This window comes from Canis lupus, chromosome 7 (genome assembly GCF_048164855.1).
Source record: "Canis lupus baileyi chromosome 7, mCanLup2.hap1, whole genome shotgun sequence".
Lineage (NCBI taxonomy): Eukaryota > Metazoa > Chordata > Mammalia > Carnivora > Canidae > Canis > Canis lupus.
In genome coordinates, this window is record NC_132844.1 from 69,541,947 (window position 1) to 69,566,632 (window position 24,686).

The window sequence follows — 24,686 nt, forward strand, 5'->3', positions numbered from 1 at the left end:
CCACGTGACACGGGGACAGTCACGGGGGGGATGTGTGTGGACCCGCCCACGCACAGCCAGACCGTGCAGGCCCCCAGCGCCTGGCCCTGCAGCCAGGCCCCGGTGGTCCCAGCAACATGGCACACCGTACCTCCTCCTGAGCAGGGGGTGAGCCCCCCAGCACCCCCAGCCGCTCCACACCTGGATCTCGGTGTTGCCACCATCCAGGAGGCGGATGGCCAGGCCAATGCTCTCCTGGAAGATCTTCTCATTCTTGGTGCTGGTGATCAGGTCACATACCAGCTTGGTGGCCCCCTCCTTGTCCAGCCGGCACTGGGTGGCCGCAATCGCCGACCAGTCTTGGTCCAGGCCTGCAGTTGGGGAACCCACGTGAGGGGGCGAGGGGCAGGGGAACAGAAGGGAGGGCCACCCAGAGGCCCAGTGGCAAGGAGGCAGTACTGACCGGTGCCCATGGGGTCCGGGAGGTCCCCCCTAGAGCTGGACTTGCGGTTCTGGAGATAGTTCTGTAGCAGCATCTTGCGCAGCTGATTGCCCTGTGGGGAAGGGAGTGAGGCCCCACACTGGCACATTTCACCCTTTAACCACCAGCCCCGGAGCTGGCCCTGAGTCCTTGGCCCTTCTGGCCGGGCTCTCATGACGTCCAGCTCACCGGGGCACTCACCCGGTCCCCGTACTTGGCCTTCTTGAGCAGCATTTGCTGCAGGGTCCGCAGCACCTTGACACACAGCTTCTCCTCCGACTCCATGAGGTCCTTGGTATGCTGGATCAGCCTAGCGGGTGAGGAAGGGGGGCACGCTCGGGGCATCCCCAGCCGCCTCCCTGCAGCCACTCCCCCTGCCCCGTCCCCGGCAGGAGCGCACACGGCCCTCCGCCCGGGGGCTGTCGGTCCCCACGGGCCCCTTCCTGCCCTTTCCCAGGCTGCCTTGCACCTGCCGCTCCCACCCCCGTGCCCGGCTCGGCATCTCGCTCACTTGGACAGGAAGCCCCCACTCTCGCAGCGCTGGTAGGCCTCACTGCCCTCCAGGAAGAGCAGCTCAGGCCAGTGCAGGACGTCCACCAGCACAGACAGCTCAGCCTGGACCAGGGGCCGCAGCCGCTCCTCCAGGGCCGTGATGATGTCCTGGGCAAGGCACGGCTCTGTCACTACTGGGCCAGGTGCAGGCCACCCAGGCCCAAGAGAGGAGTGAGGCCATTTCTCCATATCATTGCTCCTGCCCCCACGCCAAACAGCCCTGCGATTGCTCCCAGCCTGTGTGAGGGGCCCTCACCCACAGAACCACCCTGAACAGTGCAGGTTGTCTGCGGGCTCAGAGCCCCTGACTGGGAGCCACCCACCCAGGCTTTTCTCCCAACCCCTCCTCTGGCTGTGTGACCTGGGGCAAACCCCTCGTCCTCTCTGAGTCTCGGCCTCCTGCTGTGGATAGTAAGAAGTGTGTAGACCGTGGACTGGAATGTGTTGCATAAACACGAAGTGTTCTCAGGACTGAGAGGTGTCCTGACCCCCTTTACGAGCACCCACCCTACTAGGGGATGCCTGGGTTCTCCTGGCTTCCCCTTAATGATGCCCCACGGTCCCGTGCCCAGGGCCAAGCCCCACAGCCACCTGCAGCTTCTCGATGATATTCTTGTAGTCCCACTGGTTGGCAGTGGGTGTGACGCGGGGGAAGGCCCGAGTGGCCGCCTTGTAGTTGGACGCGTTGCGCTGGGCAGCGGCTACACAGCTGGCACTGCTGCTGAGCAGCGAGCTGATGTGTGCGTCCAGGTCCATAGGCAGGGAGATGGCCCGGCCTTTGGCTGGGGAGAGAGACGGGGGCGCTGGAGGGCACTCGGGGTGCAGGCTTGGCCAGCCAGAGGGGCCAGGGCTGCCGTGCTGGGGGCAGGGAGAACTAACTGAGACTCGGGGACATGCTGGCCCCCACTTGGCCTGAAGTGCCCTCTTCCCCTTTCCAGGCAAAAGGAGGGAGTGTCTGCCTCTTTGATTCTACCCTGCTCCACCCTGACCCATCCCTCCTGTCTCCCACCTCTCAGTCCCCTTCCCCAGTGTTCCCCAGCAATCTGCCGGCCTCCCTTCTGCCTGAAACCATCCACAAGCATGCAAGAGACCTTGGCTGGGGGATGTCACACAGCATTGTCCTCCAGGGAACTGACTCAAAGCTCAAAGGAGATAAAGCTTCTGTCAATTGCTAAGATGCCAAGAAGGACTTACTGAGAACTACCTGGGAGCAGATGATGGGGGAGCTGAGGAGTACCGAGTTTTATTTGGAGGGCAGGTGTCCCTGTGGTGAAGGGAGGGGCAGGGGTTGGACTTAGCCAGTCCCCAGGGCACACTCACCCACCATGGCGAGGGTCCGGATGCAGGCCTCCACGGAGCCCTTGTGCTGCTGCTGCAGCCACGGACACTCGAGCAGCCGTGTGGTGGACTGCAGCAGCTGCACCACAATGGTCTGGTGTGTCTGCAAGAGGCAACACAACCACTGCTACAGCCTGCCCACCCTCTGCCCTGGGCAGCCCTAGGCCCGTGACCAGGGCCCACTGGGAGTGGGCATGACGGAGGAAGAAGGCTTCTAATAGCTACCATACGTCTCTGTGCCGGTTGGAAGAAGGCACCCCTTTTCCTCTTGGAAGTGCACAACCTGCCCAACCGTACGTGCAGCCCTGTGAGAACTCCCTGAGGTCCAGACCTAGGGCTTATAGACCTATTGCTGAGCCTTTACTTCCTTTAAAAAATTTTTATAAAATAAATCAATATTGCAAAAAGGTGATATAATCCCATGGTTCAAAACCGAAAGTATGCAACACAAAAGCATGACTTTGAAAAGCCTCACCCCGGCCTTGATCCCATCAGCCCATTCTCCCACTTCTGCCCGGGACGGAGAGGTGGGAAAAGCTGACACAAATCGTTCATAGTCCCGAAGAGGTCCCAGGGTCCAAAGACGTGTGTGTCAAGACAACCCGCCCTTGTGGACAGACGAGGACCCATTCCACCCTCAGGCCCTCTGTGTGTAGGTAACCCCTCTGTGGGTCTCTTGTGTCCATGCGGGGACTTCTGGTGTTATGATTTATGATTTGTTTTGCGGGCTCCCTCCTCCAGGGAACCTGCCTCTCTTGCCTTCAAGGGGCTCTGGGCTATGAAGTCTGGGGATCCGAGAATAATTGAGGGGACATGACTCTTCAGTGACCAAAGGCAAACTTCTGCTCCCTAGCCTCGAGCCTTTCTGCTGATGCAGGTGAGACTGCAGAAGGCTGTCTTTTCGGGCCTGGGGCACCCGATCAACTAAGCCAACACCAAAGATCTCTGCATCGGGCCCTCTGGATTACTGCTCGGGCTCTGCTATCCATCACAGTAGACATGACCGCCCTCTCTTTGGTGAGGCGGTGCTGCCAGCTCTCCCCTGCCACCCTGGGGCCCGTCATGCGAAGTCAATTTAGGAATTCCTGTTCCAGGGTACTGTCCCCACTGTAATTCCTGACCCACAGAAGTTATAGGAGAATAAATGTTGTTTTTAGCTGCTAATTTTGGGGGCAATTTGTTACACATACACAACTAACACACACATGTGTGTCCTTGTGCTACGTCTTTATGCGCCACAAGCAAACATGAGTATTTACTCTCCTTTTCCCCTTCCCTGCACACAAGTTGTGCGGGTGGGAGAAGCTCACCTGCAGGGAGGTGCTGTTCTCAGAGAATGGAGAGCTGAAGAAGGCATTGATGGTGTCCAGCACGACTGTCAGCACGTACTTCTCCAGGGTGGGGTCAGCCAGGCGCTTCTCCCGCTTACTGCAGACCTGGGGTAGGAGACAGGCCCCTCCACTCACTCCCCCTGGAAGGCTGCCTGGACTCCCACCCATGACCCTGCCTAGCACGGCGCGCCCACAAGCCCACGCCGCCCCCCGGGGACAGACCCGAGCCATGTCCAGGGTGAAGTTCTCAAAGAGTGTCCAGATGTGATTGCTGGTGTAGATCTCCTTCATCTCCACCTCTGTGTCCACGTAGCAATGATTCACAAAGTTCACGTAGGCCATTTTCACCTGAGCAGCCAGGAGCCAGGTCAGGGGCGCTAGGGGGGGCACCTGCCCAGGCTCTCCTCTGCACCCTATCAATTCTCCCCTGACCTCCCCGCTTGGTCCTCTGGCCATGCCCCTCCCATCACCCCATGCTCCTTACATCCCAGGACTGAGAGGCTGCCCCCGCCTGGCTCTACCACTGCCCTCCGCCGCCTCTACCCTGGCCCTCCTCCACTCCCCCACGGACCACCTCTCCCAGTCCCCAGAAGACCTCCGTGATGCAGTCCTCATGCGTCACCACAGACACCACATCCTCCAGGGGCAGCAGAGAGGTGCACTTGATCTCAGTGTAGACGTTCTTGCCCTCAGCGCAGGCGGCCAGCAGGTCCACCAGGGAGATGTGGTACATGAGTGGGCTGTGGTCCTCCACGCCGTCCCGGGCAGCCTTCATCATGTCCAGCAGGTGGGCCAGTGAGGCCTTGTCATTGTAGAACACGACCACGTCGTCACCTGCGTTGGTCAGCTGCAGGCAGGAAGGGTGCCCCGTCAGACCCCCCCGCCTCCCCAGTCCAGCAGGCAGGCCCCAGGCTCCAGGGAGAGATTGGGACTCTGACCCCGGCCCTCACCTGACTACTCAGGAACACCTTCCCCTGCATGGCCCCCAGGGCTGTGGGCTGATGCCTCAGGCCCTCTACCATCAGGGCTGAACCTGGACCCAGATGAAGTGCCCCCTCCTCCAGATGCTGGGCCCATACAGAGAGCATGAAGGATGGTGCCCCCCTGACATCCCCCAGGTACACATGGCCCTTGGCATACAGCAGCTGCTTTAACAATTTTTAAATACGTGATAATAAAAGGATAAAGAGAGGAGTGTTTGGGTGCCTTCAGGCCTGCCGTCTGAGTCCTCCTAGACCTGCCCCTGTGACCTAAGTTCTCCCTCCCCTGGGGCTAATGCCTTCAGTGTCCCTTCTGTGACTCGCTATCTGACTTGTCTTAACTTTGGATCCTGCCTCCTGAGTTCCCTGTCTGCAGCCACCAGTGGAGCTCCCCTGCGCCCCTTGGCCTCGTCCTCACCTCGGTCATGATCATGTCCTGGCACTTCTTGACGTACTTGCCCTCGGCCTTGATGACAGTGTGCAGGAAGTCCAGGTACTGAACGTGCCGCCCGTGGGTGGCCAGCAGATGCACAAAGTGCTGCAACACGGGCTCGCTGATTTCCGAGCACAGCTGATAGTTGTTAAGGAAGATGTGCTGCATGGTCTCCGCCTCCAGGAGCTGTGGGCAGGTGGGCAGTCATGAGAAAGGGGGATCCAGGTCCTGCCTCCCCCCGCAGCTCCTCCCACCTTGTGCCCTTACTCCCGGCGTGAGGAAGAGGTGCAGGTGCTTATGCAGCAGGGCCTGGTTGCCGGGGTTCCCTGCACAGAACTTCTGCAGAAACTGGTGTGTGTAGCGCAGGATCTCCATCATCTTGGCATCTCCCTGGGTACCGGGAGAGGAGGGGGAGTGAGGCCGGGCCTTGGGCCTGAGGTCCAACAAGTGTGGCAGCAGGTCAGGGCTTGGGACTGGGACCACAGGGAGGCCGGGCTTAAGGTGAAAGCTGGGCCTCCAGGTCAGGATAAGGAAATGTGTGAGGGGCTAAGGGTCAGAGGCTGAGGTGAGGCTGGCATGGGGGAGCAAGGCTGAGGGGTCAGGGTCAGGGTCAGGTGAACCCTGGGTGTAGGGCTCAAGAGCCAGGGAGAGGCTTGGCACACATCAGGATCAAGGTCAGTCAAGGTGAGGCATGGAAAGTCAAAAGGTGAAATGATGCTGAATTTGGAGTCTGGGGCCAGGGTGTGTGGGAGACAGGTCAGGGTGAGAGATCAGAGCGAGGCTAGGGTATGAAATCATCATCAGCAGTCATTATGAGGAGCTGACCTCATGAGTCACAGACAGGCTGGGATCGGATTAGGATCAACATGGCTCAAGATGCAGAGACAACAGTCAGAGGTCACAGGGAAGCAGAGATGGTCAGGATGTAGCCAGAGAGGGAAACTTACTGGGGTCAGGGTCAAGGATTGGGGTGAGGCGGGGCTAGGTCAACATTCGGGGTTACTGTGTGGTCAGGGCCTGGCGGGGAGCTGCCCCAGGGAGCCAGAGGTCAGAGGTCACCTTGTCATAGGGGATCTGCAGCAGGTCCAGCATGACCTTGTGGGCATCCATGTTCTTGAGCAGCCTCTGCTGCTTCTTCCTCATCTGCTCCCCGACGCCGCACATCTTGTTCAGCCGCTCCAGGATCTGGCAAGGGTGGGGCGGTGAGCCTGGAGCGCCTTCCCTCCGCCCTGGCCCCCCTGCTCAGGCTGGTCAGAGCCCCCTGCCGGCCCAGCCAAGCCCCAGGCCACATCAGGGACGGGAAGGGGGAAGGAGGCCACGGTCACTGAGTCAGATCACCGCAACAAGGCAGGGGAGCACTAAAAACCCAATTCTGCCCATAAAAGTAAATAGAACAATATGACTGTGAAATGGAATTTCATTAAATTCCTTTAGCTTTAAAATACTTCCATCTGGACCTTGGCAGGGTTGTCTTTAAGGCACATGCAAAGCCAGAAGATGTGTACTTTGAGGGCCAGCGGCCGGCGGAGTGGGGAGGCAGGAAAGGCCCGGCTCTGGGGCCTCCGGGGGACCTCAGGGCCCCAGAATACTCACGCCCTTGACGATCTGGTAGTTCTCGCTGCTCTTCTCCCCAGGTGGGTGCAGAAAGCCCTCCTCGTCCGTGGGCCGCTGGGGACACAGGGAATGGGGCCGGGGAGGGGGCAGGGGCAGTTAGCCAGGCCCAGCCTCGCCGGGAGCCCTGGACTTCCAGCTCCCTGTCGCCCCGCTCACCTCCTTCTTGTCTTTGGCTGCACCTGTGTCCACCTCCTCGCCCTTGCCGCTGCCCTTCTTGTCCACCCACAGCTCCGACTTTTCCACCATGGTCCGCAGCCGGTCCAGCTCCGATTTGATCACCTTGTAGTTCTCCACATCCTGAGCCGAGATCAGCAGCTGGACCTGAAGGTTGATGGAGGGCGTGCCAGGTTGGACGGGCACCCCGGCTCCACCGCCTTGTAGAGACCACCCCCCATACTCGGGGACCTGCCCTGTTCCAGGCCTCCACTCCCGGCATCTCCATTCCACTTCTGCTCCTACCCAGGGCTGATGGCTCCGCCATGGTCCACTGCCTCCAAGAAGCCTTCCCTGATGGCTGGAGGCTTCCCTGTATTCCTCATCTCAAGCCGCCCCGCCCCCTGGCTTCAGTTACTCACTGACTTGTGCCACTAAGGCCTGTCACTTGGTCACTTCGACCCCGAACAGGGCAGAATCAAGCACACTGGCATCACTGAATGCCGGCTACAGGAGGTACGTGAACCTCGGCTCCCACTTCACTCGCCCTGGTCAGGGTGAGGGAGGAAAGCTTCCTGGGCCTCCACGCCCCCTCCATAAAACAGGAATGAGAGTCGTAACCACGTTGCCAGGGGCTGCTGCATGGTGCCTGGCACCTGCTGGTGGAATTTCCGGGGGCGGGGGGGGGGGGGAAGCTGTCAAGACCACACGACACAGCAGTCACAGAGCCAACCACCTTAGCGAGAGCTGACTGCGTGCCAGGAATGACTTGAAGCACCCAACAAAGGCGCATGTGGTACGGTTTGTAAACTCTAAAGTGCTGTCCACCTCATAAAAAAAGTGACAGGCCTTACGTCAGGCCAAGAGGTCATAAAGGTGGCCAACCGCGGGCCTTTCTCTTTAAGGACCTCAGCAAGACCGAGAACACGAAAGAAATATCTTGAGCTCCCCTGAGCTGTGAGCTCCTCTGCGGTGGTCAAGCCTGAGCGCCCAGCACCAGCCAGAGCAGGGCTGGGGCACCCCACCACCACTCGCAAGCCCCCCAGGCCCAGGGGCTCAGATGGGAGCGGCACCTGCTTGAAAGTGTGCATGGCCTCCTGGCGCTGGCTGAAGTGTTTGAAGAGCAGCTGCAGGGCCCCCGAGACGAGCGGCGCATAGTCGTGCATGGTGAGGTGGATGAGCACACGCAGGAACGTGCGGCCGCCCTCGTCGTCCACCTCCAGCATGCTGCTGGTCTTCCTGTGATGCCGGACGAGGGGCACGGTGGGCACACGAGCTCCCCACACCCCTTTGCACATGCAGCGCCCAGTGTCACACTCGCTCAGGACAGTGATTTCTGCCCAGTGTGTGCAGAGCCACCAGCCCCGAGGGATCCCCACATCCGCTGAGACCCCGCAGGGCTCCCCTGGATGAAGCAGCTCAAGCAGCTGCTCCCCGTGGGGAGACCCACACTCACCCCCAACAGAGGTTCGTGGGGATGGGCTGAGGGCCAGGAACGGGGTGGGGAAAGTCACATCTCTGGGTTGACCTGCCTCCAAAAGGCAGTGTTGCCTCCAGCGAGAGGAAATTAGCAGTACGTATGATTTTGTCACCGAGAAAAATCATAGATGTTCTCACACCACCTTACAGTTGTTACAGGAATTGTGAATACCGTTTACATTCATCACTACTTCGAAATCATGCTCCTAATTATACCCCCGGCACAGCTCGTTGCTTAATGTGTTAATAAAGAGCCAAATATCTGTCACTTCAAATTTGTTTTCTTCAATATTTTGATAACTGCATCTCAAAGCTCTTGGTTTCCTTTGTAATTCATGCACTTTATTTTGTGAATTTATAAATGCCATTCCGAGCAGGGTCCAAGAGCTTCACTAGGTTCCAAGGGCAGCAGAGAAGTGGTTAAGAGCGCCCAACCCCCCGGGGCGACCCCTCCCCATCGCAGCCCTGCCTACAGGCCCTATCCTCCTCCCTTCGTCCCCGCCCCCCCCCCGCCCCCTCCGGCTCCTGGCCCTGGGCCCAATGCCCACACAGCCATGACGGGCCTGGTGAGGGCAGTGGAATGACCAAGATGACATTAGGGCCCCAGTGGCCCCCACGTCCCTGGGGCCAAGTAGGCACGAGAGAGCAAAAGCACACAGCCAAGGGGCTGCAGGGGGTGGGAGGAGCGGCCAGCCCCAGCCTTGGAGACCCAAGAGGGGGTTCTCACACCCGTGCTGGCACCACCCACCAGCCCCACCACCCCCCCGGCCTCACCCCACTCCGAACATGGCCTCCGCCTGCTCCCCGATGCGGTCCAGGTTCATGTTGGCAGCTGCGGGGAGCAAGTGGGTAGATGAGGGCAGGTGGCAGGTCCGTGCCCAGGAAAGATGGGGAGCACACAGCTGAGGGAACAGGGAGGACCCCAAACCACCCCAATCCCTGTACCCCACTTGCATGCTCCTCGGTGGGGGTGAGCCAGCCAGGGCAGGGGCCTGAGCATAGTTTCAAGCTGGGCCCCAGGAGACCTGGGTCCTGGCCTGGTTCAGCCTCTGACAGGCTGTGACCCTGGGCAAGTCCCCGCCCCTCTCTGGGCCTCTGTTTCTCCATTTAGGAGATGGAGAGAATGATGTCTGCCCTTGCCCCTTGCCGCGACAGTTGGATGATCTGGGAAACAGGCAGGGCTGGGGAGCTGGCCTCGAGGCATCTCCCAGCCTCCACCCCACTAATGTGCACCCCTGGGTGAGTCATGAAGCCTCAGCCTGAAGGTGGAAGGTGGGGGGAGGCGGGGGGTGCTCACTGGTGGAGTCGAAGGCCGGGGCCGTGCCATCAGCCCCGCTGTCCTGCATGGGAAACACTTCCACAAACTCCTTCTTGAAGACGGACAGCAGGTAGGAGATGCGGTAGTCCAGGCGGACGTTGAGGATGAACTGGAGACGTGAGGAGGATGGGAGTGAGGACGGGGCTGAGGTGGGGAGGCCAATTGTGCCCCAGGACGGGGGAGGGGGACCCAGAATGAGCTCAAGCACAGGGATCTCGGCACTGATGTTCCAGATACTGCAGAGCATCAGAAGCTAAGAAAATCCAGACTCTTCTCCCTGGGGAGGTCCAGAGCACCCTCTCCCCCGCTCCTGCCTCAGTGCTGAGGGACGATGACAGCGCCTCTCCAAATGAGGCAGAGACCACTCTGTCCCTCCTGCGCAGGGAGGACAGTGACGGGAATGAGAATGAAGCTCCCCGGACCCAGAGGCCAACCTCATCCTCCTACCCTGCTCTGCCTGGGGCTGGACGGCAGGGGGCTTGGAACTGAAGACCCGGGGAGGGGGTTGCAGGAGATGCCAGTGTGGGGCAGGGGGTTGGGGACAGATGGTTTGCAGACACCCTTGACTGGCCTCTATCCTTATGGGCCACAGAGCTTCTGACCACACCCCAGGATGCAGATCTGGAAGCCCTTAGCTCCTAGAATGAATCACATCCTCTGACTCCCCTGCCCAGGCCCCTGGCCAGCCTGGGTCCCCAAGGAGATCACTGCACTACCCTTCCCGTCCTCTGGTGGCAGCAAGGCAAACGCAAGCATCCTTACCAGTCCTGGGGACCCTACAAGCCCCTTCCCCAAGTGTTGGGGGGGTTCTCAAACAAGACCCAGAACAGGAAAAACTGTCTGCCTCACCAGGAAACGGGCTCTCAAAGCTCTAGCTTTGCTTCAAAATCTCTGGCCACTGGCAGTAAAGTCCCTGCTTTTCCTTTCCTCAGGTGTACAGTGGAGGGACGGAGCTAGGCTCTAGAGCGCACCAGCCATCACCTGGGAGACTTGTCACAGCACAACTGTGGGCCTCCTCAGGTGCTTCTGTTCTGCATGTAGGTCTGGGGCAGGACCCAAGAATATGCATTTCTGAGTTCCCTGGTGAGGCTGCTGCTGCTGTTGGTCCAAGGACCACAATTTGTTTTGTTTTGTTTAAAGATTTTATTTATTTATTTGAGAGAGAGAGAGAGAGACCGAGCATGAGCAAGGTGAGAGGTGGAGGGAGGAGCAGGCTCCCGACTGAGCAGGGAGCCCAACTTAGGGCTCAATCCTGGGCTTCTGGGATCATGACCCATGACCTGAGCTGAAGGTGGACACCCAACCCACTGAGCCACCCAGGCACCCCAAGGACCATACTTTGAAAACCATTGGGCTACACAACCAATCACTATGGAGCCCTACAGTACTTGATACTGTGATCTGAGCTGGGGTTCAGCTCCCCACAACCTCCTTGTCCCGGGACCCAGTCTCCTGCCCTGTTCCCAACACCTCCAACTACTGTCCTTGCCCAGCTACCTGCAAGATCTCCAGGATCTTCAGCTTGGTCTCCATCACCACAATATCTTCATTGTTCTCGAACTTGCTTCTGTCCAGTGGCTCCGTGGCACCAGTGCCCCCAGACAGGCTGGGGGCACCAAAGACAGATTGCTTTCGGCTCAGCACCATGGTGGACATCATGTGGCCCACGCCCTGGATGGACCGCCGCACGTTCTTGCCTGTGGAGAAGCATGAGGGGATCACAGGGGGTGCACAGCAGGGCCCTGCGGCCTTACTCTGTCTCTGTCAGCTGCAGGGCTAACCCAGAAAGGCTTCCTGGGGGAGGTGAGCTTCAAGCCAAATCTGAGTAAAGAAGGACTGGCCAGGGCAAAGGTACATTGTGTGGGGAAACCAGTGAGAACCCTCATGCAGGGCACCCTAAGGGCTGCTACAGAGCATGCACAGCCCAGGGGACACCATGTGCAGAGCATGACACACCAGGTGTCAGACTCTGTGCACATTTTGATTAGGGTTTATGCCCCCTAGGGATGTCCCTGAGGGCAGGGCCGTGGCTGCTGTCAGACGGTGATTCCTCCGTGGCAGGGCTATTTCCCCCACCTCCCCTGTATGACTGGGAGCCCCTCAGGCAGGGCCTGTGTCTCCCGTCTTCCCCCATCATCTCCCCTCAAGACCAAGCCGCGTTGGAAGGCGACTCCCCCAGACCTCGGGGTCTCCACAGAGCCTAGAGAGGGGCCCATCTGGTCCAGGAGAGGCCAGAAGGCAGGCTGCTCAGGGGGCTGATCAGAAGGGACTTCGGCACTAGGAGAAGATGGAGGAAGGCCAGGGCTGGGGGTGACCCTGGCCACAAAGCCTCACCGCCCGAGTCATCGTAGGCCTGCAGCATGGCCGGGGGGCCCTGCACACAGTCGATGATGCCCAGCAGCGTGCGGGTGAGCCGCAGCAGCTCACTGAAGCTGTAGAAGCCGAAGTAGATGAGATTGTGCGCTAGGCTGACCACCTGCGGGAGGGGGCGGGGCCGAAGTGAGGGGCAGGGCGGGACTGGACCGGAAAGTGGGGCCCAGCAGGTGTCAGGAGGTGATGAAGTTCCTCCGAAAAGGCAGGACCTCCGGGGGAGCACAGGGCTGCAAGGATGCAGCCGCCCACGGTGGGCTGATGAGGCAGCAAGGACCGAGGACCACAAGGAAGGTTACCCGGGGAGCCCCAGCGGTCTGTGCCGTCTCCCTGAAGTGGCTGGGGCATAGAGGGAATGGAGGTCATGGAACCCCGGGGACACCCCTGGGGACAGCTGACTCCTAGTGAGGGGGCAAACCAGAGGCCCCCTTGCACCCCCCTTGGCCAGAAACCTCGAAGGTGAGCTTGTTCTTCTCCTCATTGGCAAAGGGCACGGCTTCGCTGACCACGTTGTTGAGGTAGTCCTCCACGAAGTCCATGGTGCTGGCAAACTTGTTCTTCTTGTCATCGCGAGAGGCATTTAGGTTGGAATCATAGCTGGGGGTGAGGCAGTGAGGCATGAGGGTCACAGAGACGCCCCCCAACCCTGGCCTCGCCTGGCCCGCCCTCCCCTCCCCATCTCACTCCTTGATGGTGATGGCTGTGGGGATCTCAGTCCAGAGGCGGGCGAACTTGACCGGCGTGACCAGTTCTTGGGGGTCCCTGTCCACATGCACGTGCAGCATCAGGTGGCAGAAGGAGGCGCGTAGGTCAAAGGGCAGCATCTCGTCTGCCATGCACAGGAAGATCAGGTCAACACCCAGCTGCTGGGAGATCTCATCGATGGCCAGGTACTGGCGGTCCAGGCACATGCGGGCAAAGAGCTTCAGCTGGTACCTGCGGTGGGGGGAGGGGGCACAGGGTGAGCACACGACAGGTGAGGGCCTAGGAGGGCTACCAGTACTACCTGAGGCCTTGGGAAGGTGACCAAGGGATTTAGGGCAAACCGGGCACCCGCCAACGCAACAGGAAAGACACAATTCTGAGTGAGGATTTGCAGCTTTCCCCTCCTCGAGAAGGAGGAGGGCACTTTCTGGCTCAACCAGAACAGGTCATCATGGGAGGAGAGCTGGCTGAGCAGAGAGGCTGGGAGCTGCAGGGGAGGGAAGTGCAGCAGGGGGACGGGCCTCGGCAGGGCAGCAGGTACAGGGGTGAGCTCCGAGCAGAAGAGGGGCTGAAGGTAGGCTCTCAGGTGGTGCTGCTCTGCACTGGGTGCTGGCCTGCCCTCAGCTTCTGGCTCAGAGCCCTGCCTCACTCACTGTGGCCCTGACGCCAGATTTGTACTGTGGCCCACCACTAAGGAAGTGTGAGCTCTGGCAAGCTCTTTCACCTCTCTGTGCCTGTCTCCCTAACTTTGAGGGTGCTAATAGTCACAGGGCTACAGTGAGCCTTCCCTGAGTGGCCTGGGATATGGCCAGCATTTGCTAAGTGTTATCCACTAATTTTTTTTTATTATTATTTTTTTAATATTTTATATATTTATTCATGAGACACACACACACAGAGAGAGAGAGAGAGGCAGAGACACAGGCAGAGGGAGAAGCAGGCTCCATGCAGGGAGCCCGACGTGGGATTCGATCCCTGGTCTCCAGGATCACACCCTGGGCTGAAGGCGGCGCTAAACCGCTGCGCCACCCAAGCTGCCCTAATATTATTTTTTAAATAAATATGTTTGGGGACAGGTCTGGGGTGCTTTCAGGCCCTGTCACTGGGCTGAGCTCTCAGGGTTACACAGTCATCCTTCCCTCAGTCTCCACGGTGAAGGCCACAAAGCTGCTTGAGCTCATCCCTCAGCAGGGGTTGGCTGACAGCCTTCTGAGAAGGCCCAAGGGCATGGGGAGCGCTGAAGGACAGGCAATAGCTGGGCCCACAGGCACCTGTAGTAGCTGAGCACGTTTTCGTCGTGGGCATTGCCAGCCCGCGCCTCCTGAGCCAACTGCCTCACACTCTTCTCGTGGTGCTCGTTATTCTTGTCCGTCCAAGTGAGCCACACCTCCTCCTCTGAGTACTCGATGCTCAAATACTCGTGGGACTGGGCCATCTCCTTCACTGGCCGCAACCTGCAAACCAGGGCCACCCATCACAGGAGGACCCCCTGCCCAGAGCCCTCCCCGAGCATGCCCAGCCACAAAGACCCTGCCTGGAGCTCGGCCAAGTGCCAGCTCAAACACACTTCTTAGACAGTGAGCTTCTCCAGGACAGAGGACTTGGCTCATTCCCCAAGGCCCCTTCCTCACAGGGGCCCCCTCTGGTCCAGCAGAGGCCAGAAGGCAGGCTTCACAGGGGGTTGGGCACAGAGCTGGGCATGCAGCAGGCAAGGGTACACATCCAGAGAGCCCAGGGCCAGTTCTAGCCCAGACATGCACAGGGCCCAAGCAGGGCAAGGCAGCGGCTCACTCGGTCTGGATGAGAATGTCGCTGTTCTTAGGGTCCAGCACACACTTGCAGATGAGCTCCTGGGTGACGGCGATGGCGATGTGGTTGGACACACATAGGTCAGAGAGGTAGTCCAGGAACCTGGCGTGGTGACAGCAGGGGTGCGAGGGGACTCAGGAGCCTGTCCCCAGTGGGGATGAAGCCCACCCTCCTCCTCCTGTCCCCACGGGCAGCACAGGCTCCCTGGAGCTAATTTACTTGCTTCTGTTCCTGCCCCAAAGCTTGGGAGATGGGCGTGATGGACTCCAAGCTGCCTGGGGAGGGACAAGTCATGGGCATCACCCTGATCACCCTGGGCAGGGGGAAGCCAGCTGGGGATCCCGGGGGCCAGGGTAAAGGGGGCACAAGGACAGGAGGGATATTCAAAATATTTAACAACTGGCTAAATACAGACACCAATTTCGTCACCAGAGAAGGGTCTTAGGTCTTCTCCTGTATCGGGTGTCAACTCTCTTGTTCCAAGATTGGGTCAAATTTGGGAGGGGTCCAAGGAAGGGGCTGCAGAGGCCAGGATCTCAGACACGTGGACAATTTACCCATGGAGGCCATGGTTTTTCACTATTTTAACGACCAGCACCAACTGCCTCTGTGCCCTGGGAGGACCGGGAAGAAGGGAGTGGGCGCAGTCAGGGAACAGGTGGGCTCACCTGGGCTCCCGGTTCTTCCGCACGAGGCTGACGAAGGTCTCCACCTCCGTCTTGGTGATGTGCTTCTCTAGGAGCTTGCGGTTGTTGTGCAGGAGAGCAGTGATGGTGTCTTCGGCCAGGATGTCATAGCCGATCTGGGACTGCATCATCCCAAACTGCTTGGCAATGTGCTCCTGGAGACCAGACGAGCTGAGTGGAGGGGGGGCGGCTCTGCTCTAGCCCACTACCCCAGGCAGGGAACCCCAACCCTAGTCAGGTGGAGGTCTGGGAGAAGAAACAAGCACTGGGCAGAAGAGTGGGTTCACATAACATAGTTCTTCAGCTCACAGCCTGTCTCCTGACCAGAGGGAGGCCTCCATGAGGGAGGAAATTGGCTGGCAGGACTGGCTACATGATTTGTGCGTCCCTGTGCAAAATTAAACAGCCAGACCCTTCTTCAAAAACTGAGACTTTCAAGATGGCAAACCCATCTTGAGGCCCTTCTGAGCACGGAGCTGGATTGCACACCCATGAAGCTGATGCTCCTGTCTGGTTCCCTGCTGCATCCCTGGGGTCCTGAAACAGTGCCTGGCACACAGCAGGTGTATGCCTCAGAAAATGTTTGCTGAATGAACAAAAGCAGGAGGGAGGGAGTGAGCAAGGCAGTGAGCAAGGGAGTGGGGCTGCCCAGGCCAGGGAGGGTCAGGCCAGGGTGAGCCTAGCACCTGGTTCTTCTTCTTCTTCTTCTTCTTCTTCTTTTTTTTTTAAAGAGAGAAATGGTGTGGCGGGGGAGGAGCAGAGGGAGAGGGAGAACTTTAAGTGGAGCCTGACATTCACGGCCTGAGTCGAAATCAAGAGCCAGACCCTCAACCAACTGAGCCACCTGGCGCCCCAGCGCACCTGGTTCTTGCGGTAATCCTCCTGGGAATGCCGCAGCACACGGTAGCAGAGGCGGAACATGTGCTGGTAGGGAGCGTTCTTCTGGTCTGACAGCTCCTCCAGTCGCACCAGGGGGCCCTCACCACCCTTGTCGCGGAAAGGGGCCTTCAGAATGCCAAAGATCTGGGGGAGCAGAGAGAATAAGGAGGGATCCCCTACACCCCTCATTTTCCCAGGAATCCTCGGCCCCAAACTCACCCTGCCCCAAGGCCATACGGACATGAATGACCAAGCTGATTCTAATCTGGAGTGAGACCCCAGCCCACCCACCATCGGCCCCACTTCCAGCCCCCACTCCCTTCTCCTGGCCGATATCCCAACGCTGGCCTCAGCCCACTCATCCCCACATGACTAATCTCCACTCAGATCCTGGGCCTGGCTCAGCATCTGGGGCTACCACAGCTCAGGGGTCTGAGGCTAAGAGAAAAGGCAGGCCAGGTCAGTGTGGCCAGCACCAAAGAGCCCAGACACAAGCCTGCCTCATCAAAAAAAAATGTTGATGTAGTTAATAAATTTTAAAAGCATGGATTGGGTGAGCATGAAAAACTGTTCTAAAACAGAAACCAAAGAAATGCAACCAAATGGAATGAGAAAACCTTAATGAGATCCTGGCTCAAAAAACAGGCTTTTTTTCTTTTTTTTTTTTTTAAGATTTTATTTATTTGAGAGTGAGAGACAGAGATAGCTACAGAGAGCACAAGTGGGGAAGACAGGGAGAAGCAGGCTCCCGCTGAGCAAGGAGCCCAACACGGGGCCAGATCCCAGGACCATAGGATCATGACCCGAGCCCATGGCAGATGCTCAACTGAGTGAGCCACCCAGGCACCCAAAAAAAAAAAAAAAAAAAAAAAAAAAGAAAACAAGCTTTAAAAAGACATTTTGGGTAAAGGAGAGAAATATGGTACAGATCATCAGATCAGTATTATTACTAATTTTTTACATTTGATAACAGTATTATGTTTATGGAGGACAGTGCTCTTATTCCAGGAGATGCACACTGAAAAACTCAGGGGTGAGGTACACCCCATTTGGAAATGCCAGGGTGGAAGGGCAGATGTACACATGTACAGTTACATAAAGCCAAAATGGCAAAATGATAACAGGTGGATCCAGGCAGCGGTTGTACAGTGTTCCCTATACTATTCTTTCACTACTTTCTCAATATTTGAAAAGTTTCACAATCAAAACTTAGAAAAAAATTTTTTAAGATTTTATTTATTTAAAAAAATAATAAAAATAAAAAAATAAAGATTTTATTTATTTATTCATGAGAGAGAGAGAGAGAGGCAGAGACATAGGCAGAGGGAGGAGCAGGCTCCCTGCAGGGAGCCTGACATGGGACTGGATCCCAGGCCTCCAGGATCAGGCCCTGGGCTGAAGGCGGCGCTAAACCACTGAGCACCCGGGCTGCCCAGAAAAAATATTTTTTTAAGTAATCTCCACACCCAGCATGGGGCTTGAACCCATGACCCCAAGATCAAGAGTCACATGCCACCAACGGGCTCAGCCAGCCAGGCACCCCAGAAAAAAAAATGTTTTTAATTTTATTTAAAAGTAAGTGCACAAACAGAGGGGAGGGGCAGAGAAAGAGGGAGAGGTAGGCTCCCCCCTGAGCAGGAAGCCCAATGTGGGACTCAACCCCAGGACCCTGAGATCATGACCTGAGCTAAAAGTAGACACTTAACCAACTGAACCACCTAGGGGGCCCCTATTTTTTTTAAAAGCACAAGTTCTGAGGACACCTGGCTGGATCAGTCTGTTGAGCATGTGACTCTTGATCTCCAGGTGGTGAGTTCAAACCCCACATTGGGCATAGAGCTTACTTTAAAAAAAAAGAAAAAAGCACAAGTTCTGGACGAAACATCCTGAGTTCAAATCCTGATCCTGCTGCTTCCTAGCCTCATACTCTTGGCCAAGTTACTCCAATCTCTGTGCCTTCACCTCCTTACAGGTAACATGGAGATAATTACTGTACCTCCCCCAAGTGGAGAGGATCAACTGAGCCAGGACACATAGGGCACTTAGGGCAGTGCCTGGCATGTGATCAGTGTGCAACAGATACTAATTTTCTACAAAGGGGTGAAGAGAAGCTGCAGTGAGACTGCAGGTCCACGGCAGATGGGACAAGGCTCCTGTTCTGGACAACCCCCCCCCAAGACCTGGAGCTGCAGGGCCCAGATGCAGCCCACCCCATCCCCCACACGTGCACACAGGCACCTGTTTGAGGATGTTCTGCTCCCTCATCAGCTTCTGCCGCTCTCGGTTGGGCTTGGTAACCATGATGTCCAGCACGTTCTGCCCATTGTTGGGGACGTCGCTGACAAAGAACACCAGGTCCTCCAGCAGTTGGATGACAAACCTTCATGAAGGGACACCAGAGATGACAAGCGTGAGGCACTGATTCTGGGAAACACCCCCCGGGGACCCACCTGTCAAGTGCCAATCATGGGCAACCAGCCCTTCCCCAAACATGCTCTCATTGAGTCACCCGCCCACCCGGCTATCCAAAGCACAGAGCCCATCATCAGCCTTCAACTTCTCTTCCTGGCTTCACCCCAAAAGGCTCTCAATACATCCCTCGCACCGCCCCCCCAGCCCCCACCCGCTGGATTCCAAAGTGCCCAAGACAATGAATCTCAGTATACTCCATTCTAGAAAGGAGCAACAGGGCACCGGGTGGGGTTTGGTGTGACTCTGCATTTCCATCCTGACCCTGCCACTTACTAGCTATGTGACCATGGACAAATCTCTTAATCTCTCTGAGCATCAACACAACATCAGGGTGAGTTCTGGGAGTACATAAGCAATAAGGCAAGGGCCTGGGGCCCACATCTATCTCCCCCATCCCAGCCAACCAAGCCTGCCCAGCATCTTCTTTGTTCATGAAACACAGACCCTTCGAGGACCCCGCCCAGCGGCCCACCTGCGATCATTCTGGCTGATGAAGCCCTCGTTGAGCTTCTCCACGGCACTGGCCAGCATGGAGCTGGCATCGTTGGCAAAGTCCAGGTCTCGGATCTCGGATACAGGAACAGACACGATGGCAAAGGCCTCCTTGTCCTCCTTGGTCGGGCAGGTGCCCAGCTGCGGGGACAGAGGTCAGCAGGGCACCCAGGAACAAACCAAGGGCCCAGCCCCGGCCCCCCCAGCCCTGGGCGGCCCGCACCATGAGCCGAATGGGCCGCTCCTCCTCAATGTCGATGGGCACGTTGGTGCTCTGGATCCATGTGTTGGTGCAGAGATGCCGCAGCCGGACATAGGAGTTCCTGCAGGCGGGGCCGGGGCAGGACACAGGGGGCATGTCTTGGATCATATCCCAGCCAGGGTCTGCTCTACCCAAGGACGGCCCCACATCCCCCCTGACTTCACAGCCATGGGCGGGAGGAGCCCAGGCCAGAGCAGAGGGGCCAGCAAACAGCCCCCAGGCAAGCGTCTCACCTCCACTCCCAAACCCAGAGCATCCCAAAAGCCTGAGCTTGTTTGTAAACTTGAAACCAAGATTCATTTAGACAAATGAGACTATTTAGACTATTTATCCCACTTAGTGTTGAGATCCACACATCTCAGAGCAGAAACACTCTTGTCTCTTATTATGAAATGTAATTACCTTTCTGAAATAGAAAACAATCTGAATCTGAATCTCAACATGCACCTGGCCCCAGGATTTTCAGGTAAGGGTGGGTGGGCCTAACGGTGACTCTGTCACTTCTCCCAGCAGCCCTGTCTAGGGTGGACTCCATATGCTCACTTGACAGAGCGGGAAGTCAGGGCAAAGTGATTGGGTAAGCTGCCCGAGGTCAGACAGCTGGTAAATGCTAAAGCTTGAGTGACAGCCAGGAAGTTTGTTGATGCTATGTCCTAGCGTTTCAGGGTTGGGAAGGGCCTGAAAGATCAGGGAGCCTGCACCCCTCAACAGTGCACCGTGGACAAACTGGTGCAGCCTATGCTTGAATATGCAGACCAATGGGGGCAGGTGGCTGATAAGAACTCTGGAGAGAAGGCATTTTGACAAAGCAGCTGGCACAAGGCAGCACCCAGCATGCACTGAACCCAGGGTCAGGCACACAGTGAGTGTTCGTGGTGGTCAGCTGTCCCCAGCTCTGAAAGCTCGGACCCCAGAGGGACAGGACACGCAGGTCCTGAGGCCAGAGGACGTCAGGAGCACAGAGGAGGTAGGATGCAGGGAGACAAGGGACAGGACAGCACAGCCTGGGCACCCCCGTCAGCCCTTGGGGCACATGGCACTTACTCACCGGGGCACAAAGGAATCAGTTTTCTGCAATGTGGTGGGGTCCAGCTCAAAGAGGGAGGCAATGTCGTTGCCATGGGGCACAGCCACCAGGCGGTACTTGATCTTCTCCCCAGCATTCCGGCGACCTATACGACCCTGAGCACCCTGGCATGAGCATCCCAGCTCAGAAGCCCCTCCTTGCTCTTGGGCCCCACGAAACCACCTGGGGTCCCACCTGAGAGTCCTTCCCCCTCCAGCTCACCTCCCAGGGTTTCATGGCCAGCCCCCATGGTCCCTCTTCCCAGGCCCTGGTCCTCACCATTCCTGCTGCCTTGGGTTCACAGACATCCCCCTTGTAGCTGGGGTTCTCCTGGATGGAGACACAAGGTGGGGCAGCTATTGGACACTGAGCTATGCTCACATGACCCCCATCCCAAAACAAGGTCCACACAGAGCCCTACGCTGGGGCAGAGAGCCTCCACCGTCCCAGGGGTGCCCACCCCAGCACTAAAACCCAAGTCACTCCTGAAGAAGCCACCAATAAGAGCCCCCAGACCCTGCCCTTCATGCCTCTGTTCATGGTTCCACAGATGAGTACACACACACACACACACACACACACGCCCCAATATGCACGAATGCCCCAGTATACACAAGCCTGTGTGGTGGACAGACATACATATGGAATGTAAGTTATACGAGCACTGGGAATCTGGCTCACTGTGGTACCCCCAGTGCCGAGAACAGCTCCTGGCACGTAGTAGAGGCCCAGTAACATTGATTAGGCTTATTTGCAGTCACACAATTATCTGATAGTATTTGTTAAATGCAAGAGTGCAAATAAGTCACAGAGACACGTGTGACTACGTGTGCAGACGTGTACCAGGCCCGCATGCTCATGCATGCCCACATGCATACAGCCTGAGCTCCCAGGGGGCCCTCTACCTCCCCACTCACCTCAGCAGCCAGGTAGTTGCCCGTGGCCAGGTGCTTGAAGCGGTACAGGCCATTCCAATGGCCAGCTCCTCCGCGGCAGGGGTCGTGGTGGACCACCTGGGGGGTGCAGGGGTGAGGCTGGGAGGAGACACTGGCCAGGGAGGAGTGGCTCACACTCTAGGGAGGCCTGGAGAGCTCTGGGTCAGCGGCACCCAGATCCCTCCCTGGCTTCACACCCTCTCCCCTATAGGGTGATGGGAGAAGAAGGGGCGGGCCCAGGGCTGGAGAGGAGGGTTGGGTCTGGGGTAAGGCACAAGTTCTGACCTCCACCTCCCAGAGGGCATTGGAGCTGGTGGCCGAGGTGGCAGACTGGCGCAGTGTGGTGCGCAGAAACACCTGCAGCTTGCCCTTGTACTCATCACACGTCAGGAACTTCTCCTGCTCCGCGTGGAACAGGCGCACCACATCACCCTGCAGGTGTGGGTCACGGGCTCAGAAGGGGCCAGGACCTTCCCGGGGGCCAGGCCCAGCACCCCCACCTCAGATGCAGGGGGTGAGATGCATGCTAAGCCCCACTGGAGGGTGGCCAGGGCCAGAGGCACTCTGCCCAGATCCCACATCCAGAACCTCCAGATCACATGGTCTTATCCAAAGCCTTCCTCGGCTTCCTCGGTCAAACCCACCCTTGATCATCTTCTTCCCTGAAGGGTACCTCTAGAAACCCACTCTATGAAGGCAGGAGAGATATCACCCCGCGGGGGTCCCCCCAGGCCCATGGCTGTACCTCCCTGGGGCCCCTTCTGCCTGAATATAGGTAGTTCTTGCCCATTTCTTCTGCTCCCACAGGACTGGGACAACTGGAGGGCAAAAACTGTGGCCTATTCATCTCCAGGGCTTTGGACACAGAGACCAAGCATGGATCCTGGTTCTGCTTCACAAGCTGTGTAACCTTGGATAAGCCCCTTAACATCTGTGAGCCTCAGTTTCCTCTTGTGTAAAATGGGGATACTATGGCCTCCTTGCAGACACTGCGAGGATTAGAAATTAGAATTCACAGTTTTTTTGTTTGGTTGGTTGGTTGGGTTTTTTTTAGTGGTACACTCAAGATGCGGTGCGACCATCACTTCTGTGTACTTTTTTTTTTTAAGATTTTATTTATTTATTCATGAGAGACAGAGAGAGAGACAGGCAGAGGGAAAAGCAGGCTCCATGCAGGGAGCCCGACGTGGGACTCGATCCCAGGTTTCCAGGACCAGGCCCTGGGCTAAAGGCTTCACTAAACCGCTGAGCCACCCAGGCTCCCCAGAATTCATGGTTTAATGAAGTGACACTGTATGCTGCCCACGTGCCAGCTGCGGTGTGAGTACCTTACACGGACTTTCTCACTTGACCCTCACACAAACTCCCCGGCTGCATATATCATTATCCCCACTTTACGGGCGGAGAAACTCAGGCAGAGCAGGTAAGTGTCCTGTCTAGGTCACATAGCTAGGGGCACTAGTTAGATTCACCGAAACCAGTCCAGGCAGCACCCTGCTTTATTATCTAAGTGCCACACAGATTTGGGACGGGAATGTGTAATCAGAGAAGGCTTCTGGGAGGAGGTAGCACACAGACTGAGGCTTGATTGGTATGTGGATGGTATGCAGGCTTAAGGGAGGGAAAGAAAGGTACTTGGACAGAGCATGGTGGACAGGAGATGGAGGGGGGCGGGTGATGGGACACAGTAGCCTGATGGGGGCAGTAAAGTCTGACACAACAGCCTGGCTGGGAGCAGAGGGTAAAGGGAGCCAGGGCAGGCTTCTAAGCAGGAGAGGATGCAATGAACACAGAGCAGCCAGCCTCCTCGGGTGGCTGCTCTCAGGCCTGTCACCTGTCACTATGTGTCCCTTTCACGGCCAGGTGCCTGCCAATTCCCCTAGCTGAGGAGCCTCACCCTCTGCTACCCCCAGATCTGCCCCTCCCATCTGCCCCTCTGCATAGGACCTCCACTCCAGTAGGCTAGTTCGATGCCCTAAAGCCCACCTAAACCTCTGAGCCCCCCTCTCTCCACCACATCGCCACATCACCACATCGGGTTTTCAGGGCTTTTCTACTGGCCTCTCCAGCCCTCCTTCCCCATCACTCTGCTCCCTCCATAAGTCATTACCACACTACCCAGCAGTACCCTGCCTCACAGGCTGAACCCCTCTGTATCTGCCAACCCCTATGTCCCAGCACGCAAGCTAGCAGGTCTGGAACCAGGGCACAGGCCCTGACTCACCAGCCTCAGACCCTTGCCTAAGAGGGCACAGGGCAAAGGGCAGGGCGCCGGGCCTGGATCCATGGAACAGGCATGGGGGTGGGGGAGCTGGAGAGGTCAAAGGATGCAGGCCCCCATGGTGAATGGATGGGGACCCCTAGTCCACTGGCACACCCTTAGCAAGAGACAAAACTGAGGCTAGCCAGGACCCCGAAGGGATGGAGAGGGAGGAAGCAAGGTTAGAGACAAGAGAAGGGGTTGTCCAACTTATGGAGGGGGGTCTGGGGTGCCATGGGGGTGGACGGTGGCTGAAGAGGGTGCAGAGCCAGAGACAGAGGCGCATGGAGGGGAGGGCCAGAGGAGGAGCAGAGCTGGGTATGGGGAGGCGGAGGGAAGGTGAGAAGGGGGACCTGCAGGGGAGGGGCTGGGCAGCCAGCAGGCAGGTGACAGCAGTGGGGGCCCCCAGTCCTTACCCCTTTCAACACCTCCTCCAGGTGGTCTCGGAACTGCATGAACAGGTTGATCTTCCAACTGGTGTTACAGTTCACGGAGTTGACCTGGGGAAGGGCAGAGTGAACCTAGATGCAAGGCTGACCCCCAGCGGTTGGAGACTGGGGCAAGTGAAAGGCCCCAGGTGAGGGGAAGAGCAGCCCATTTCCCATGAGGGCACCAGGAAGAGGTGTCTGCTCTCAGCCAGGGCCCCCCAGGCCCCACCCGGCTGCCCTGGGGCTGCCAGCCCGGAGGGTGCAGAATAGGGCAGAGGTGGAGAAACAGGCAGAGGAATGGAGAGAAGCAGTTCATGCAGCAGGCAGTGGGGGATGGGGGCTGGGGGGCTGGGGGATGAGACTGCAGTGAGGAGGGGCTGTCTAGGCCCTCAGGGACCCCACTAACCCACTCACCTCCTTGCAGCCCACATTGTCACTGAGCTCATAATTGCTGGCATGCAGAGGCTGCCCGGCGTTGACAGGATTCAGGATCACCTTGTCCCCCACAACCACCTATGGGGACAGGCGGGACAGGTGGAAGGTGGGGGGGCCAGGTCTGACCCCTCTAAGAAATGGCCATGACCTTACCCAGTCCTCTCATCAAAGACCCCTCTGGAGCTGTGGCCTGAGCCTCCCATCAGGCCCCTCCAGCCAGGCCCTGTCC

The 24,686-nt window shown here is 57.8% G+C and overlaps 1 protein-coding gene across 5 annotated transcripts in view; it reads right to left on the minus strand.

Annotated features, from left to right (window-relative positions):
• Window positions 1–24,686, minus strand: part of ITPR3 (inositol 1,4,5-trisphosphate receptor type 3) — a 68,242-nt gene that overhangs the window by 12,412 nt on the left and 31,144 nt on the right. For 2 of the 5 annotated variants that reach the window (XM_072833419.1, XM_072833415.1), the window contains exons 6-39: window positions 24,437–24,535; window positions 24,011–24,094; window positions 21,620–21,766; window positions 21,317–21,412; window positions 20,679–20,729; window positions 20,382–20,524; window positions 19,295–19,394; window positions 19,052–19,212; window positions 18,346–18,487; window positions 16,090–16,251; window positions 15,211–15,383; window positions 14,525–14,644; window positions 14,005–14,187; window positions 12,713–12,964; window positions 12,481–12,625; window positions 11,993–12,134; window positions 11,156–11,355; window positions 9,638–9,767; window positions 9,115–9,172; window positions 7,935–8,100; window positions 6,865–7,029; window positions 6,688–6,762; window positions 6,154–6,279; window positions 5,362–5,484; window positions 5,080–5,280; window positions 4,253–4,528; window positions 3,904–4,029; window positions 3,661–3,786; window positions 2,333–2,453; window positions 1,604–1,794; window positions 972–1,120; window positions 662–770; window positions 443–533; window positions 181–350 (exon numbers count right to left, since the gene is read on the minus strand). In XM_072833419.1, coding sequence (XP_072689520.1) covers window positions 181–350; window positions 443–533; window positions 662–770; window positions 972–1,120; window positions 1,604–1,794; window positions 2,333–2,453; window positions 3,661–3,786; window positions 3,904–4,029; window positions 4,253–4,528; window positions 5,080–5,280; window positions 5,362–5,484; window positions 6,154–6,279; window positions 6,688–6,762; window positions 6,865–7,029; window positions 7,935–8,100; window positions 9,115–9,172; window positions 9,638–9,767; window positions 11,156–11,355; window positions 11,993–12,134; window positions 12,481–12,625; window positions 12,713–12,964; window positions 14,005–14,187; window positions 14,525–14,644; window positions 15,211–15,383; window positions 16,090–16,251; window positions 18,346–18,487; window positions 19,052–19,212; window positions 19,295–19,394; window positions 20,382–20,524; window positions 20,679–20,729; window positions 21,317–21,412; window positions 21,620–21,766; window positions 24,011–24,094; window positions 24,437–24,535 — 4,803 coding nt within the window. The remainder of the gene's footprint in view (window positions 1–180; window positions 351–442; window positions 534–661; window positions 771–971; window positions 1,121–1,603; window positions 1,795–2,332; window positions 2,454–3,660; window positions 3,787–3,903; window positions 4,030–4,252; window positions 4,529–5,079; window positions 5,281–5,361; window positions 5,485–6,153; window positions 6,280–6,687; window positions 6,763–6,864; window positions 7,030–7,934; window positions 8,101–9,114; window positions 9,173–9,637; window positions 9,768–11,155; window positions 11,356–11,992; window positions 12,135–12,480; window positions 12,626–12,712; window positions 12,965–14,004; window positions 14,188–14,524; window positions 14,645–15,210; window positions 15,384–16,089; window positions 16,252–18,345; window positions 18,488–19,051; window positions 19,213–19,294; window positions 19,395–20,381; window positions 20,525–20,678; window positions 20,730–21,316; window positions 21,413–21,619; window positions 21,767–24,010; window positions 24,095–24,436; window positions 24,536–24,686) is intronic. The other 3 variants (XM_072833420.1, XM_072833417.1, XM_072833416.1) reach the window with 2 other exon arrangements.